Source organism: Schistocerca americana, chromosome 1 (assembly GCF_021461395.2).
Source record: "Schistocerca americana isolate TAMUIC-IGC-003095 chromosome 1, iqSchAmer2.1, whole genome shotgun sequence".
Classification (NCBI taxonomy): domain Eukaryota; kingdom Metazoa; phylum Arthropoda; class Insecta; order Orthoptera; family Acrididae; genus Schistocerca; species Schistocerca americana.
The window spans coordinates 435,554,954-435,574,067 of NC_060119.1; the positions used below are offsets into that span (position 1 = coordinate 435,554,954).

At 42.8% G+C, this 19,114-nt stretch overlaps 1 protein-coding gene across 1 annotated transcript in view; it reads left to right on the forward strand.

Moving 5' to 3' along the window:
- LOC124623368 (carboxylesterase 4A-like) overlaps window positions 1–19,114 on the forward strand; it is a 363,176-nt gene that overhangs the window by 247,097 nt on the left and 96,965 nt on the right. The window contains exon 8 of the mRNA XM_047149031.1: window positions 13,342–13,504. Coding sequence (XP_047004987.1) covers window positions 13,342–13,504 — 163 coding nt within the window. The remainder of the gene's footprint in view (window positions 1–13,341; window positions 13,505–19,114) is intronic.

The following is a 19,114-nucleotide window of genomic DNA, read 5'->3' on the forward strand; positions in this document are numbered from 1 at the left end:
AATTTATGGAGGGTGGCAGATGAAAATTACTGTGGCTTTATTCCCTGCATTACTACAGAATCAAATACACTCCTGGAAATGGAAAAAAGAACACATTGACACTGGTGTGTCAGACCCACCATACTTGCTCCGGACACTGCGAGAGGGCTGTACAAGCAATGATCACACGCACGGCACAGCGGACACACCAGGAACCGCGGTGTTGGCCGTCGAATGGCGCTAGCTGCGCAGCATTTGTGCACCGCCGCCGTCAGTGTCAGCCAGTTTGCCGTGGCATACGGAGCTCCATCGCAGTCTTTAACACTGGTAGCATGCTGCGACAGCGTGGACGTGAACCGTATGTGCAGTTGACGGACTTTGAGCGAGGGCGTATAGTGGGCATGCGGGAGGCCGGGTGGACGTACCGCCGAATTGCTCAACACGTGGGGCGTGAGGTCTCCACAGTACATCGATGTTGTCGCCAGTGGTCGGCGGAAGGTGCACGTGCCCGTCGACCTGGGACCGGACCGCAGCGACGCACGGATGCACGCCAAGACCGTAGGATCCTACGCAGTGCCGTAGGGGACGGCACTGCCACTTCCCAGCAAATTAGGGACACTGTTGCTCCTGGGGTATCGGCGAGGACCATTCGCAACCGTCTCCATGAAGCTGGGCTACGGTCCCGCACGCCGTTAGGCCGTCTTCCGCTCACGCCCCAACATCGTGCAGCCCGCCTCCAGTGGTGTCGCGACAGGCGTGAATGGAGGGACGAATGGAGACGTGTCGTCTTCAGCGATGAGAGTCGCTTCTGCCTTGGTGCCAATGATGGTCGTATGCGTGTTTGGCGCCGTGCAGGTGAGCGCCACAATCAGGACTGCATACGACCGAGGCACACAGGGCCAACACCCGGCATCATGGTGTGGGGAGCGATCTCCTACACTGGCCGTACACCACTGGTGATCGTCGAGGGGACACTGAATAGTGCACGGTACATCCAAACCGTCATCGAACCCATCGTTCTACCATTCCTAGACCGGCAAGGGAACTTGCTGTTCCAACAGGACAATGCACGTCCGCATGTATCCCGTGCCACCCAACGTGCTCTAGAAGGTGTAAGTCAACTACCCTGGCCAGCAAGACCTGCGGATCTGTCCCCCATTGAGCATGTTTGGGACTGGATGAAGCGTCGTCTCACGCGGTCTGCACGTCCAGCACGAACGCTGGTCCAACTGAGGCGCCAGGTGGAAATGGCATGGCAAGCCGTTCCACAGGACTACATCCAGCATCTCTACGATCGTCTCCATGGGAGAATAGCAGCCTGCATTGCTGCGAAAGGTGGATATACACTGTACTAGTGCCGACATTGCGCATGCTCTGCTGCCTGTGTCTATGTGCCTGTGGTTCTGTCAGTGTGATCATGTGATGTATCTGACCCCAGGAATGTGTCAATAAAGTTTCCCCTTCCTGGGACAATGAATTCACGGTGTTCTTATTTCAATTTCCAGGAGTGTAGTTTTCATAAATGTTTTCCTTTATGGCCAATCTTAGGTCCGCCATATTTAACACTGCTACGTCTCCTTTGCCACAACGGCTTCTACTGGGTTTCCCTATGACGTAGGTTCTCGTATGTCTCACTCGCACACTACAGCGCTTAGGCCTCAATAGACAATAGACGTCTGCGAATATCCCCGTCTCGTGATGAATGTACGCCCTCTATGGCACACGGTCCTCGACGACAGGGTTCGTTTCACAATTCCTGTAGGCTGACTCTTTCATCCATATATTTAAATGAGAGCGCAATGCTCGTTAACTCACAAACACCACGTTCAAAGTCACTTAAATCTTGATAACCTGCCATTGTAGCAGCAGTAACCGATCTAACAACTGCGCGAGACACTTGTCTTATATAGGAGTTGCCGACCGCAGGGCCGTATTCTGCGTGTTTATATATCTCTGTATTTGAATACGCACGCCTGTACCATTTCCTTTGGTGCATAAGTATAGATGCGGTTGCTGCAACAGCAACGTCTAGAGAGACGTATATGTATGGAGTCGTACTGTCTGCTTGAAAGGCATTTACGGGCCCTTCTGGTGTTTTTTGCTACAGACAACATCCCTGTGAGTACGGTGCCACCACAGGGTTATTGGATTGGTTCTATAAATGTCAACAGAATTGGGATGATGCATGATGCAGGTTAAGCTTCACTTGCTCCACCAAATGGTGTGGGCGTCGGACATCAATACTGTTCTCCCGCAAGAAGTTCACCTAGACAAGTTTCTGACTTTTTATGGACACACTCTCTATGTTACGCCGTGTGCTGAATGCAGTAGTGGGACAGTGATACCCCTGTGGGAATTTTTTTAATTTTTATTTACACGTTGAGTTCCGTAAGACCAAATTGAGGAGCAAATCTCCAAGGTCATGGAACGTGTCAGTACATGAAATTACGATATAAAAGTAATAACAGATAAAAATAAAATGTTTATGAACCCGAAAAAAGTCAATCCATAAGTTTAAGTAAACGCAATGAACAATACAACAAGAACCAGCTTAATTTTTCAAGGAACTCCTCGACCGAGTAGAAGGAGTGACCCATTAGGAAACTCTTCAGTTTCGATTTGAAAGCACGTGGATTACTGCTAAGATTTTTTGATTCGAGTGGTAGCTTATTGAAAATGCGTGCAGCAGTATACTGCACACCTTTCTGCATAAGAGTTAAGGAAATCCCATCCAAATGCAGGTTTGATTTCTGTCAAGTATTAACTGAGTGAAAGCTGCTTATTTTTGGAAATAAGGTAATATTATTAACAAGAAATGACAGTAAGGAATATATACAGGGTGTTGCAAAAAGGTACGGCCAAACTTTCAGGAAACATTCCTCACACACAAATAAAGAAAAGATGTTATGTGGACATGTGTCCGGAAACGCTTAATTTCCATGTTAGAGCTCATTTTAGTTTCGTCAGTATGTACTGTACTTCCTCGATTCACCGCCATGATTTCATACGGGATACTCTACCTGTGCTGCTAGAACATGTGCCTTTACAAATACGACACAACATGTGGTTCATGCACGATGGAGCTCCTGCACATTTCAGTCGAAGTGTTCGTACGCTTCTCAACAACAGATTCGGTGACCGATGGATTGGTAGAGGCGGACCAATTCCATGGCCTCCACGCTCTCCTGACCTCAACCCTCTTGATTTTCATTTATGGGAGCATTTGAAAGCTCTTGTCTACGCAACCCCGGTACCAAATGTAGAGACTCTTCGTGCTCGTATTGTGGACGGCTGTGATACAATACGCCGTTCTCCAGGGCTGCATCAGCGCATCAGGGATTCCATGCGACGGAGCGTGGATGCATGTATCCTCGCTATCGGAGGACATTTTGAACATTTCCTGTAACAAAGTGTTTGAAGTCACGCTGGTACGTTCTGTTGCTGTGTGTTTCCATTCCATGATTAATGTGATTTGAAGAGAAGTAATAAAATGAGCTCTAACATGGTAAGTAAGCGTTTCCGGACACATGTCCACATAACATATTTTCTTTCTTTGAGTGTGAGGAATGTTTCCTGAAAGTTTGGCCGTACCTTTCTGTAACACCCTATATATTGAGAGGCCAGTGTCAAAATACCCAGACTCTTGAACAGGGGTCGACAAGAGGTTCGTAAACTTACACCAGTTATTGCCCGAACCGCCTGTTTCTGAGCCAAAAATATCCTTTTAGAACGGGAAGAGTTACCCCAAAATATAATAAGATACGACATAAGCGATTTAAAATAAGCAAAGTAGACTAATTTTCGTGTCGAATGATCACTCACTTCAGATACCGTTCGAACAGTAAAAATGGCAGCATTAAGTCTTTGAATAAGATCCTGAACGTGGGCTTTCCACGACAGTTCACTATCTATCTGAACACCTAGAAATTTGAACTGTCCAATTTTACTAATCATCAGCCCTTTCTGTGACATTAATACGTCAGGTTTTGTTGAATTGTGTGTTAGAAACTGTAAAAACTGACCCTTACTGTGATTTAGCATTAGTTTATTTTCTACAAGCCATGAACTTATGTCATGAACTGCACTATTTGAACCCGAGCCAATGTTGCATACAACATCCGTTACTATCAAGATAGTGTCATCAGGAAACAGAAATATTTTAGAGTTACTTGTAATACTAAAGGGCATATTACTTATATAAATAAAGAACAGGAGTGGCCCCAACAATGATTCCCGGGGCATCACCCCCCCCCCCCCTCCTCCCACTTGACGGTACCCCATTCAGACCCCAAATCATAGCCATTCTCAACATTGTGAATAATAACCTTTTGCTGTCTGTTGCTAAAGTAAGAGGTGAATCAATTATGAGCTACTCCCGGTATTCTGCAATGGTCCAACTTCTGGAGCAATATTTTGTGATCAGTACAATCAAACGCCTTAGTTAAATCAAAACATATGCCTAGCGCTCGAAATCTTTTATTTAACCCATCCAGTACCTGACAGGGAAAAGAAAATATACCATTTTCAGTTGTTGAGCTATTTCTAAAGCCGAACTGTACATTTGATAGCAAATTATGTGAAGTAAAATCATCAATCATTCTTACATACACAGCGTTTTCAGTAACGTTAGAAAATACTGATGGGATAGAACTAGGTCTAAAATTGTCTACATTATCCCTTTCTCCCTTTTTATAAAGCGGCTTTACTACTGAGTACTTTATTAGTTCAAGAAACTGACCATTCCTAAAGGAAAAATTACAAATATGGCTAAATACAGGGCTAACATCTGCAGCACAGTACTTTAATTTTCTGCTAGGCACTCCATCATATCCATGAGACTCCTTAGTCTTCAGTGATTTAATTATTGACTCAATCTGCCCCTTGTCTGTATCACAGAAGAGTATTTCAGACATCAATCTCAGAAAGGCATTTGCCAAGAAAGGCATACGATTCTCTGTAGAAACTAAATTTTTCTGAAAATGATCGTTAAATACTGTACATATATCTGATTTATCAGTAACAGAAATATTTTTACTCCGAACTGACTTTATATCGTCGACCTTGTGCTGTTGACCAGACACTGCCTTCCCAACTGACCATATGATTTTAATTTTATCCTATGAATTAGCTATTCTGTTTGTATACCACGTATTCTTTGCCTTCCTAATAACATTTTAAGAACCTTACAATACTGTTTGTAATGGGCTACTGTAGCGTGATTGTGACTATTTCTAACATTTTGGTATAATTCCCACGTTGTTCTACATGATATCCTTATCCCACTAGGCAGCCACCCAGACTGTCTATTAGTGTTAGTACCCCGTTTATAACGTTCTAATGAAAAGCGACTCTCAAAGATTATGAGAAATGTGTTAAAGAAAGCATTATATTTATCATATATGTTATCTGCACTATAAACATCCTGCCTCTCTGTTGCTGTTGGATTAACTTTCCTACATAGTTTGTAATTATATGTGACATTTGTTTGAGTACAAAAGCCTTTTAGTGTCAAAATTTGTGCATCATGGTCTGAAAGACCGTTCTTCCTTTTAATAACACAATGCCCATCTAGTAATGAAGAATGAATAAAAATATTGTCTATGGCTATGTTACTGTCCCCCTGCACCCTAGTTGGAAAAAACACAGTCTGCATCAGATCATATGAATTTAGAAGATCTGCCAACATCCTTTTCCTTGCACCATCGTATACAAAATTTATATTGAAGTCACCACATATAACTAACTTCTGGTACTTCCTGCAAAGTGAATCAAGAACCCTCTCTAACTTGAGCAGAAATGCTCTGAAGTCAGAGTTACGGGACCTATAAACGACATCAACTAGAAGTTTTGTTTCATTAAATTCAACTGTCCAAAAACAGCATTCAAAATATCTGTTCAGTGCAGTGTCGTGATATGTCTATGGATTCAAATAGGATACTGGTTTTTACGTACCTTGTGATTGAAAATACGGTCTCATGGTGACCTTCCATGGTGTCTGGATCAACAGTGTTTATACACCCACTTGCTCGGAAAATCGACGAGAATAGTCGCGGTTTTATTTGAAAGAGGTAGCCTCTTTGTTTGCGACTGCTACGGTTATTTCAATCTTGGTAGAAATTTCGACCATGTAATTTGTCCCACAAGGACCAGTTTCCCCAATATACTACATGCCATGAATTACAATTGCTGGTGCATGATGTGAATCTCGCTCACATATGGGAACGAGTGCATGGTGATTGAAGTGGTTGTACGTATGTTACGAGCCATTCAGCGAGTCGCTTTGATCGTGTCTATGTTTCCCAAGGTCTCATGGTTGTGACAATTGATGCTGAAAAAATGAAATGATCGTACGGCATTGTAGGCCGGGAGACCCTATGCGGGGTGTTCGGCCGCCGAAACTGCAAGTCCATTTGAGCTGACGCCACTTCGGCGACTTGTGAATCCATGATGATGAAAGACATACAACACCGAGTCATCACGAGGCAGAGCAAATCCCTGACCCCGCCTGGAATCGAACCCGGGACCCCGTGCGCAGGAAGCGAGAACGCTACCGCAAGACCACGAGCTGCGGGCCAATTGATGCTGAGTTATGGACTAGGATGGCTTTCTCTGACCATATCACATATGAAAATGAACTTTCTCTCTCCAACGGCAGAGGGTGTGGCTCGGTTGAGCCACGTGAAAGTTGAATGTCGCACATCTAGTTAATAGAGAATGCATCAACCTCCACCGGAAGACGCTTCTGAAGTACCCTTTAACACTTCGGTGGTGGCTTGATTGTACTACACCTGCTTTGCGTCACACGATGGTACGATATGAACTTGACAAGGTGTGTTGGCATCTAAACATGTTGGAATTTTATTTCTCGCTGCTCTGGGAGCACTCTGGTTAAACACTGTCTCTTGATCTACAGTTTCACATGCAGAAGTAAAGGCGCAAATTATCTCGCTTACACGTCGCCGTCTTAAGAGGGCGTCAAGATGTCAAGATTGGGTCTTTGGGGAAGCATCGTCAATGCGCCACATTGTTGGAAAGAACCAGCGGTGCCAGAGATGACTGGTGAACGCCACTGTTACACTGGATGGTCGACACCTGTCGTCCCAGAAAGATGTGAGCGCCTTTGTGGACCACTATCAACAGTTCTATATGGGAGTAGACCAGGATGACACAGCTATGGATGAAGTTCTTCTATCTTTCCCTGATGTTCTTAATGGGGCTGCTGTGGAGATCCTTATGGCTGCAGTTACGACTGATGATTTCGATGACGCTCTCCATAAGGGAGCCCCCACCATGTTCCTGGGTCCAGATGGTTTCCTGCTGTAGTTGTATTGCACATTCCATTAGTTTATGGTCTCTCGTTGGATTGCTGTGTACCAAGAACAGATGTCCCCTCAAGTTCCACTCCTTCTGGTCCCCAAGTCGGCTGGGGAACAGGGGTTGACCATTACCAGTCACTGACTATGTTTAATTGTGAATTTAAGATGTACACCTGGCTCCTCACAGCCCATCTCAAGTGCATCCTGCTTCAAGTTTTATCTCTGAATCAAACGCGTCTTGGTGGAGTCAATAATGTACAAAAGGCGCTCAGTAACTATCATGACGTTACTGCCATGGCAGCGACCTGCCGCTTTCGAGGCGCCTTGGTGCTGGTGGACTTCGACCATGCCTTAGATAGGGTGAGCCATGGCTGTCTTGCGGAAGTGATGCGAAGAATGGCTTTTCCCTGTGACGTTGAACGTATCACCATGCGAGTTCTTCGGAGTGCCTCTTCTCAGGTGCTGATCGATGGACGCTCTGCAGGGTCCTTTATTATTTTGTGAAATGTCTGCTCTTGAGCTGCCACTATTATACAGATTGTGCAGCTGGATTTGGCTCAATGTAGGGATGAGGTGCATGTGGCGCTGGAATATATCACGATATGAACTTGACAAGGTGTGTTGGCATCTAAACATGTTGGAATTTTATTTGTCGCTGCAGGCAGTCGTGTTAATCTCACAAAGTCTGATGCTTTGAACATTGGTGGGTGTCTTCCAGATGGAACTGTGGCTCTGTTGCAGTCAATGGACAAGCTCAGATGTTTGGGGATTATCTTCACACATGACATGCGGAGAACGGCCAGCTACCTACAAACGCCTCCTTGAAGTGACTACACAAGCGTCCGTAATAATCTGCTCCAAACTTTGGACGTGGTAGAATGGGTTAATTTTGTCAACACTCATCCGGCGTCCAGGTTTGGCACACATATTACCAATGCTGAAAGCGATGGCGAGCAGTTTGGTGGCAGATTTTAGCTACTTCGTGAGTGCAGGTCTTATCTTCAAAGTCTATTATGACACACTCAATCTTCCCCCTTGGGAAGGAGGAGTTGGTATGGTCAATGTCTGCTGCAGTGGGTGTCCTATATGTAAGCACGAGAGTTAAGTTGAGGGCTCACTATCAGACCGGTTTGTCAGGAGCTTGATGAGGAGGTTGATGAACTTGCTCCTCCTTCCAGAGAGCTTCCATTTACAATAGAACGTATTTCTACTTCCCTCTCGATACTTAAGAACTTTTTCATCCAATGCAGACCTGTCTCATACCAGGACTCCTGTGGGACTTGACGTTTATCGCCTAATGATGAGAGGTTACACCCAGAACATGGTGGAGAGCAGGAATCCTGAGTTTGTATGGCCCATGGTTCCATGCACCTTGTCCTCCTCCCCTCGGAGGCCCGTGTGACACAGTATCCCGTTGTCAATGAGAAACAGACGAAGCAACTCTGGCTATATGACATTAACATTCTCCGCTTTGCCCTCAGTGACTGAAACGGATGAACATCGACTTGTATGTGGAACTTCTGCATAGGTGTACCTGCTGACACGGAAAATACTCGCTTTACCGCTGACACTGAAAACACAGGTACTTGTTTTACTTTTTCGTATTGCTCTATACACTGTCGTAGCAGAGTCGCTTCTGCCCACTTCCTCGGTGGGTTCACGGCCAGCAGTATTGTACTACTCTACTTTTTCATCTTCTGCGTCTGTAATACAGTGGTTTGCGTTACCTTCTGCATTACTGGTCTTCCACCTTTTTGATATCCCAGGTCACTTTCAATACTGTGCTCCAGACATACTATTTCAGAGTCTTATTGTTCGGTTCCCTGTCAGTTTTTGAATCTAATAGATACCTTTGTTTCATAAACAATAACCCTCACAACATAGTAACTTTAATTATAATTGTATCTTTCCTTAATCTTGTATAACCATGAAACTTTGACAGAAGAAGGCCGTCATTTCTTCTGCCACATGACGTCTAATTATCATGTTATCTTTGTAGCTATTCTGTTTCCCATTGTTGTAACGCTCCTGACCTATCATCAATTTTAATGAGTGATGGATGCCAGATTAGCAAACACTGCTCATATTGATAGGCTTCTGAGCTGCAAACTTGAAGGAAAAGCAATCAGCGGAGAACCTCACACATTGAAACACACAAATGCATTATTGCTTTGTATTTTCAACTAAACGAGTAAATCAAACAATTATTCATCATATCTCACAGCGCTTGGCTGGGATGATAGACCAATCACATATTAAGTATTCCATATGTGTTCCTGAAGGCATTTGTGTACGTATTCTACAGATTTCCACCGAGCTGTTGAATGAAGAGTCATCGTCTTGTCTCCAGTGAAATACCGGCAGCTGCAGAGTCGGTCTGCCAGATGTATCTCAATGGATTTTAAAACTGTCAAAGGATGACGTACCGCTGCTTCCCAGTTAAGTATTTCTGTCAGAATCATCAGTGGACAAAAATGAGTGCAGACACCACTTATGATCAGGCAATGGAAGATCCCGCCTATGAGAAGATGAGAGACATCAGACAGATACTAACCTGGGAACATGTTCAACATTGTTCAACAATGTGCGCTGAACGGTGTGCTCCGAAGCACTTGTGCCTACGCCAGCACTGTGCTCTGTCAGCACGTCTGCCACAGATTGCCGCCTATCATGGTCGTTTTGTGACGAGATTTGCACGTTCTCCAACTTGTCGCCCACTTGTGCATTCACCGTCCTTCAGCCACAGGATGATTCTAATTAAACTTTCAAACCGCTGTAGAAATAACACCACTGGTCCAAACGACGTCAAATTGCAACGGAATATTATCGGAGAAGGGGGGAAATGTATGGCAGAAGAAAAATAGATAGTTACAAAATGTAGCATAATTTAATTGTGGTCGACTACAAATGACAAATGTATCATACAACAATGCCTGAGTTGTACGTTTGACGTTAAACAAGCTGTACTAATCAGTGTGCATCGGTGTATAGGGATGATACTGTTAGTTACATAAGCCCATCCACCATGGCAAGGTCATATCACATCGGATGGGAAAAAGCGGTCTTTAACTGTCCTGAGGCCAAAAACCGCATAAAAAGCATTAATCAAAATGCAATCGGATTATTAATGTCCGTGTGACTTGCGCAAAACATGTTCAGTATTCTGTCCACCGTTTTCTGCAACAAGTTGAAGTCGAGAAACAGCAACTGATCGAAGATTTTTTTTTTTTTTTTTTTTTTTTTTTTTTTTTTTTTTTTTTTTTTTTTTTTTTTTTTTTTGCGTGGACACGTTCAGAATGTGTTGCGCAGTGCGTGCCTTCAATACAGCTACGTTTGCGGTCGGAACACTGAACACAACATCTTTTAGATAGCCCCACAGCCAGAAGTCACGCAGATTAAGATCAGGTGATCGGAATGGCCAGGCTGTAGGGAAATGGCGGCTTATAATTCTAGCATTTCCGAAACGGCGCTTCAGCAACTGCTTAACTGGATTTGCAGTGTGCGGAGGTGTGCCATCTTGCATAGAAATGATCCCAGCTCGAATGACGTGGTTGCGCAAAAGACACTCATAGCACTTACCAGTGACAATACAGGTAACAGGACCGGAAGCACGTCTCTTCGAAAAAATATGACCCTATGATGAATGATGCCGTAAACCCGCAGGTCACAGATGCCTTTTAAAGATGAACTGGTACTGGTTGATTTGCGTGTGGATTTTCCGTTGTCAATATTCGACAATTCTCTGTATTGACATATCCTGTAAGATGGAAGTGACCTTCGTCTGTCCACAAAATTTTCCACGTCCAGTCATTGTCCACTTCCATACGAGCAAGAAATTCTAAAGCAAAGGTCTCTCTTGCTGGCAAGTCAACAGGAAGTAACTCGTGTACATGGATAATTTTGAATGTATAGCAAAGAAGGTTGTTTCGTAGGATTTTACCCACCGTGTTCACGGATATGTCTAAGTTCGGGCAATTCTTCGTGCACTACACGTTTGCACACCACCACTCGTCTCTACTTGCACTGTTGTGGCTACTACTTCCACAGACGTCGAATCAAATCGTTTCCTTCCTCTACCAGGTTGCACACCAAAAGAACACGTCTTTTCGAATTTCCGAATCATTTTCTCCAGACCGACGGCAGTCCTCAGACCAACGCCTTTTTTCAAACCCTTCAGTGTCCGGAACTCTTGCAGAGCGACGTGTGCACAGTCATCATTCTTGTAATACAGAGTGCCATCCTGCATTGAGACAGTCATGGCAAATGTCGCAGACGCGAAAGGAGGAAAAGCTGCGTACCCGGCGTGTTTATACCAACTCCAATGGGTTGTGCGCATGACAGGTGTTTTCATTTGTGTTTCTGACACACACAGCGCCATCTATTGATCAATATTCACATTTTTTTATCTGCCATACTTTTTCCCCCTTCTCCGATAATATTCCGTTGCAATTTGACGTCATTCTGTCAGCGTTTTGAAAGTTTAATTTTAATTATAATCACCCTGTACTTCACCGTCCTTCAACCACTTTTCGTAGATACTCACGATCGTAGCTCGTGAACAACGGACCGCCTTCGCCGTTTCCGAGACGATACATCCAAGGCGCTGGGCCATAAAATTCTTTTGTCAAAGACGTTCATGCCAATGGATTTCCTCATTTGCGACCTGTATCGTCTCTAGAAAGATTCTCTATTCGTCTCTGCTCCACTTACATACCTTCCTTACCGCGCCACTTGTCCGCAACACCACCAGACAACTTTCAGTCTCGCAGTGACCAGTGGTCATAATGTTTTAGCTCATATGTCTGTGCCGGCCGTTGTGGCCGAGCGGTTCTAGGGGCTTCAGTCTGGAACCGCGCGACCGATACGGTCGCAGGTTCGAATCCTGCCTCGGGCATGGATGTGTGTGATGTCCTTAGGTTAGTTAGGTTTAAGTTTTTCTAAGTTATAGGGGACTGATGACCTCAGATGTTATGTCCCATAGTGCTCAGAGACATTTCATCTGTCTGTGGGTTGCGTCCAATATCGTTTCCGGCAACACAGCAATGCAGAAGGTATACACCAGACTAGGCTGTAGTTACAACCCACAGTGTCTGATTTCCTGATACCTGTTCACATTAAAAGGAGTTGTAAGATGATAGGGAATGTAGGACCGGGTGATCAAAAAGTTAGTATAAATTTGAAAACTTAATAAACCACTGAATAATGTAGATAGAGAGGTAAAAATTAGCACATATGCTTGGAATGACATGGAGTTTTATTAGAACAAAAAAAAAAATACACCCCATGTTGCTACACGCGTGAAAGATCTCTTGCGCGCGTCATTTGTTGATGATCGTGTGCTCAGCCACCACTTTCATCATGCTTGGCCTCCCAGATTCCGAGGCCTCAGTCCGTGCGAGTATTGGCTTTGGGGTTACCTGAAGTCGCCAGTGTATCGCGATCGACCGACATCTCTAGGGATGCTGAAAGACAATATCCGACGCCAATGCCTCACCATAACTCCAGATATGCTTTACAGTGCTGTTCACAACATTACTCCTCGACTACAGCTATTGTTGAGGAATGATGGTGGACATATTGAGCATTTCCTGTAAAGAACGTCATCTTTGTTTTGTCTTACTTTGTTATGCTAGTTATTGCTATTCTGATCAGATGAAGCGACATCTGTCGGACGTTTTTTGAACTTTTGTATTTTTTTTTTGGTTCTAATAAAACCCCATGTCATTCCAAGCATGTGTGCCAATTTGTACCTCTCTATCTACATTATTCCGTGATTTATTCAGTTTTCAAATTTATTTTTGATCACCCGGTAGATGTTTTTGGCTCCGGAAAGTCGTGGAGAATGGTGCGTATCGATGGAAGTTATGTTGACCTCGCTGATGAACGACGGCTGTCCTATCGAAAGATTTATGGGACAGAATTAATAGGTGCATTGCTAAAAGCCGACCTCACACTACAAGGCAGTCATCATATTAGCATATACCGCCACTTTGTTTACCGACCCTGCGCATTCCGTGGTAAACGGCCTGTTCGTGTTGGCTTACAGAGTGGCAACTGGACGGACCTGGCGCTGCCTGTCGTCGACTCGTTCCTGCCGGAGAGCGACCGCTACTTGCCTCTGGACCCTCTGGAGGCGCTGCAGCTGGGCTCGTACCGGCAGGTGCCTGTGCTAACGGGAATCACCAGTGCCGAAGGGGCCTTCGCTCTCTGTGAGTATTTGCCAACAGTTTCGATTAATTCTCTTACGCACAATACTCATAAGGTATTAAAATCCCTGGTAAAAATTTAAACGAAATGTCTTTTGTCCTTTATTATCGCTTCTTCCAAATTAATATCTTACTTCTGGCAAATAACATTCAGTACACCATCACTCTATCCTGTGCAAGCTCCTCCATCTCCCAGTGCCTACTGCAACCTACATCCTTCTGAATCTGCTTAGTGTATTCATCTCTTGGTCTCCCTCTACGATTTTTACCCTCCACGCTGCCCTCCAATACTAAATTGGTGATCTCTTGATGCCTCACAACATGTCCTACCAACCGATCCCTTCTTCTAGTCAAGTTGTGCCACAAACTTCTCTTCTCCCCAATTCTATTCAATACTTCCTCATTAGTTATGTGATCTACCCATCTAATCTTTAGCATTCTTCTGTAGCACGACATTTCAAAAGCTTCTATTCTCATCTTGTTCAAACTATTTATCGTCCATGTTTCACTTCCATACATGGTTACACTCCATACAAATACTTTCAGAAATGACTTCCTGACACTTAAATCTATACTCGAAGTTACCAAATTTCTCTTCTTCAGAAATGCTTTCCTTGCCATTGCTATTCTACATTTTATATCCTCTCTACTTCGACCATCATCAGTTATTTTGCTCCCCAAATAGCAAAATACTTTACTAGTTTAAGTGTCTCATTTCCTAATCTAATTCCCTCAGCATCACCCGACTTAATTCGACTACATTCCATTATCCTCGTTTTGCTTTTGTTGATGTTCATCTTAAACCCTCCTTCCAAGACACCATCCATTCCGTTTAACTGCTCTTCCAAGTCCTTTGCCGTCTCTTGACAGAATTACAATGTCATCGGCGAACCTCAAAGTTTTTATTTCTTCTCCATGGATTTTAATGCCTACTCCGAATTTTTCTTTTGTTTCCTTCACTGCTTGCTCAATATACAGATTGAATAACATCGGGAAGAGACTACAACCCTGTCTCACTCCCTTCCCACCCACTGCTTCCCTTTCATGCTACTCGACTCTTATAACTGCCATCTGGTTTCTGTACAAATGTAAATAGCCTTTCGCTCCCTGTATTTTACCCCTGCCACCTTCAGAATTTGAAAGAGCGTATTCCAGTCAACATTGTCAAAAGCTTTCTCTAAGTCTACAAATGCTAGAAACGTAGGTTTGCCTTTCCTTAATCTAGCTTCTAAGATAAGTCGTGGGGTCAGTATTGCCTCACGTGTTCCAACATTTCTACGGAATTCAAACTGGTCTTCCCCGAGGCCGGCTTCTACTAGTTTTTCCATTCGTCTGTAAAGAATTCGCGTTAGTATTTTGCACCCGTCACTTATTAAACTGTTGTCAACACCTGCTTTCTTTGGGATTGGAATTATTATATCTTCTTGAAGTCTGAGGATATTTCGCCTGTTTCATACATCTTGCTCACCAGATGGTAGAGTTTCGTCAGGACTGGCTCTCCCAAGGCTGTTAGTAGTTCTAATGGAATGTTGTCTACTCCTGGGGCCTTGTTTCGACTCAGGTCTTTCAGTGCTCTGTCAAACTCTTCACGCAGTATTATATCTCCCATTTCATCTTCATCTATATCATCTTCCATTTCCATAATATTGTCCTCAAGTACATCGCCCTTGTATAAACCCTCTATATACTCCCTCCACCTTTCTGCTTTCCCTTCTTTGCTTAGAACTGGATTTCCATCTGAGCTCTTGATATTCATACAAGTGGTTCTCTTTTCTCCAAAGGTCTCTTTAATTTTCCTGTAGGCTGTATCTATCTCACCCCTAGTGAGATAAGCCTCTACGTCCTTACATTTGTCCTCTAGCCATGCCTACTTAGCCATTTTGCACTTCCTGTCGATCTCATTTTTGAGACGTTTGTATTCCTTTTTGCCTGCTTCATTTACTGCATTTTTATATTTACTCCTTTCATCAATTAAATTTAGTTTTTCTTCTGTCACCCTAGGATTTCTAATATCCCTCGTCGTTTTACCTACTTGATCCTCTGCTGCCTTCACTGCTTTATCCCTCAAAGCTACCCATTGTTCTTCTACTGTATTTCTTTCCCCCATTCCTGTCAATTGTTCCCTTATGCTCTCCCTGAAACTCTGTACAACCTCTGGTTTAGTCAGTTTATCCAGGTCCCATCTCCTTAAATTCCCACCTTTTTGCAGTTTCTTCAGTTTTAATCTACAGGTCATAACCAATAGATTGTGGTCAGAATCCACATCTGCCCCTGGAAATGTCTTACAATTTAAAACCTGGTTCCTAAATCTCTGTCTTACCATTATATAATCTATCTGAAACCTGTCAGTATCTACAGCCTTCTTCCATGTATACAACCTTCTTTCATGATTCTTGAACCAAGTGTTAGCTATAATTAATTTATGCTCTGTGCAAAATTCTACCAGGCGGCTTCCTCTTTCATTTCTTACCCCCAATCCATATTCACCTACTACGTTTCCTTCTCTCCCTTTTCCTACTCTCGAATTCCAGTCACCCATGACTATTAAATTTTCTTCTCCCTTCACAATCTGAATAACTTCTTTTATTTCATCATACATTTCTTCAATTTCTTCGTCATCTGCAGAGCTAGTTGGCATATAAACTAGTACTACTGTAGTAGGCGTGGGCTTCGTATCTATCTTGGCCACAATAATGCGTACACCATGCTGTTTGTAGTAGCTTACCCGCATTCCTATTTTCCTATTCATTATTAAACCTACTCCTGCATTACCCCTATTTGATTTTGTGTTTATAACCCTGTAGTCACCTGCCCAGAAGTCTTGTTCTTTCTGCCACCGAACTTCACTTATTCCCACAATATCTAACTTTAACCTATCCATTTCCCTTTTTAAATTTTCTAACCTACCTGCCCGATTAAGGGATCTGACATTCCACGCTCCGATCCGTAGAACGCCAGTTTTCTTTCTCCTGATAACGACGTCCTCTTGAGTAGTCCCCGCCCGGAGATCCGAATGGGGGACTATTTTACCTCCGGAATATGAGTAAATACGAACACAAAATAAGAGACGTAAAGAAATGTAATTTACTGCTCAGGACAATAATGGATTGACATCAGCTGCTTCTAACTCCCAACTTTCGACCGTAATATTTACATTTACCTGCTGTTGAAGAGAATTTTAATGAGAAATACGAATATAAAATACAAAGAAGTAAAGAAATGCGAAATGTACGAATTAGAACGTAGTGTACGTTTCTTACCTGGTATATCACTAAGGCCACAATAAACTGTAAGTGAATTTTGAGATTTTAATTGTATTTCGTACTTTATGTAAGCACATTAGGAAATAGTATCAATAGGTAAACCACAATTCAATGCGACCATGACAAATGTCTCTCGTTCTAGAAAATATTTTTTTTTAGAAAAATCTGCTTGTACGACGAGCAGAGATAATGCACTACCGCAGTGATCACCGTTATTATTTGTGACAATACTATATACAAATTCCCATCTAGTAAGTCTGAAACAAATAAAATATATTTGTAATAAGATAATATGGAAAGGAAGTCTCTTATTCGTGATTAATAGGTTAGCATCGTAAAATATAGGTATGAAGCTGGGCATCCATGATGCTCTTCCGCCTATGATCGTTAAAAGTCTCCTTTATATAAAGCTTTTCCAGAAACTGGAAATTTTAGCGCAAAATCTGCATGTAATGTCAGAAGCCGATTAAAAAACCTTTTTAACTATGTCTCATTCACCCCTGTACGATTAATGTGTTTTGAGAAAAAGGGATGTTGACTTGAGAAAAAAAATATATAACATATAATATGATTGTTTCCGTCTCGCCCAGGTCCACGACCTTATGTGAGGTCTGAGGCGTTCTTAATGGTTCGATAACATATAAAGCTTAAAGTGATATTTTATATTCTTCCATTACTCTCGAATATGGCCGCCATGGATGTTGACCCCACGCCATTACGCAAAAGTCAATACACGGTGCCATCTGTTTGGTACAGCTGTAGATGTCAAACTAATTACTTGTCTCTCTCATCACCCTGCCAGTAACTGCACGCAATTCCCAACATTCCCTTGTAATGGTGGCTTGTGACTTTGTTCTTATTCTTTTGAATCAATCTACTCTTAAGGCCAATTTTCAGCAAGATTCACTGCGTCACAATGAAACTGAGGAACCGTCACCGACTGTTGGTTTTCTCCCAAGTAAATCATGTTTACAACGTGTTCATTGAACCGGATTAACATGGGGTTAAGACACAAAAACAAAAATCACTACAAAAATGCCAAAATAATTAAACAGAATGTCGTTGGTATAGATAACAAATGATTGCATTTAATTAGTAGTTAACGAAAGTATTTCGTAATTTATTGATACATTTGTATGTATGTTTTGTTAATTGTTAGTCTACCAATTAAAACATAGTCTTCTGGGCGAGACATGTTAGCTGTGTCAAGGTATTTTGACCTAGTGCTTCCACTGAGATATCTCAATTGCTTCAAAATTCTTTTAAAGAACGAGTCAAAAAATAAGTTGAGAAGTAGCATCACGTTAGATTTAGTGGAGTTAGTTCTTGGAAATTATGCTCCACAAGACCTCTAACGACAATGCGAAAAAGATGTGGTTCTAGCGTCCAATAAATGTTAGTAATGTTGGTATCATTTATAAAAAGGAAATTGAAAACAAAATGTTGAGCCACACAATGAAAGCTTGTAAAGTATATGCATGTAAAAAGATTGATATGAAAAGAGACTGATAATTTCAAGCAATTTTACGACGTAGCCAAAAGGTTGTTTTACGATATAGCAGAACGAACATTCACTGAGAGAAAACGGAACCTTCGGTTTGAAGCAGCTGATTAGTTATACTGTGTGGTCAGAAACATTCTGAAAAGCTTGTAAGGGTGTTTAAGGGTAGGTTACGCTGAGAAATAATTAAGAAAAAAATTCGGTATGTTGCAGCGTTTCTGAGTTACTTAGCATTGAAGTTAGCCAATCAGGCCATTTCGCGCGCTTAATCAAACGGCCCGCCAAACGTATTCTACGTTTCTTTTCTTAGAACCGAACAAGAGAGCAATAAAAAACTCGGACATCGGATGGTAGTAAGATTCGAAACCGAACAAAAGGCTGAGCAGTCTCGTGCAGTATCATCCACGTCATGAGAACAATTGACACGAGTTATAACTGGCGGTCAGCTTGAATTTGCGCGCGCAACGGGGCTAATTTCAGTACTAATTAACTAGGAAATGCACAACGTATCAAATTTTTTCCTTAACAATTATTTCTCAGCACAACCTTCCCTCCGATACTCTTACGAGCTTTTCAGACTGTAGATGAAATGACAGCAGTTGAACTTAGATGACTAGAGAGGGCGGAGAATTACATCACAATAGGAAAGCAGCAACACTGGACATTTGCAGCTTAACTTAGAAAGATAAGCAGAGGTTTGAACTTTGGCACAGAGAGACCCAATTATCTACTTAGAGAAAGTCGACTTATTTCTGGCCAACTGATTGGAAGACGCATCATTATTTTGTGCTTCTTGAAACTGTCATAATGAATATATTCCACCCAACAGTTTTCGAGAGTGTACCGACA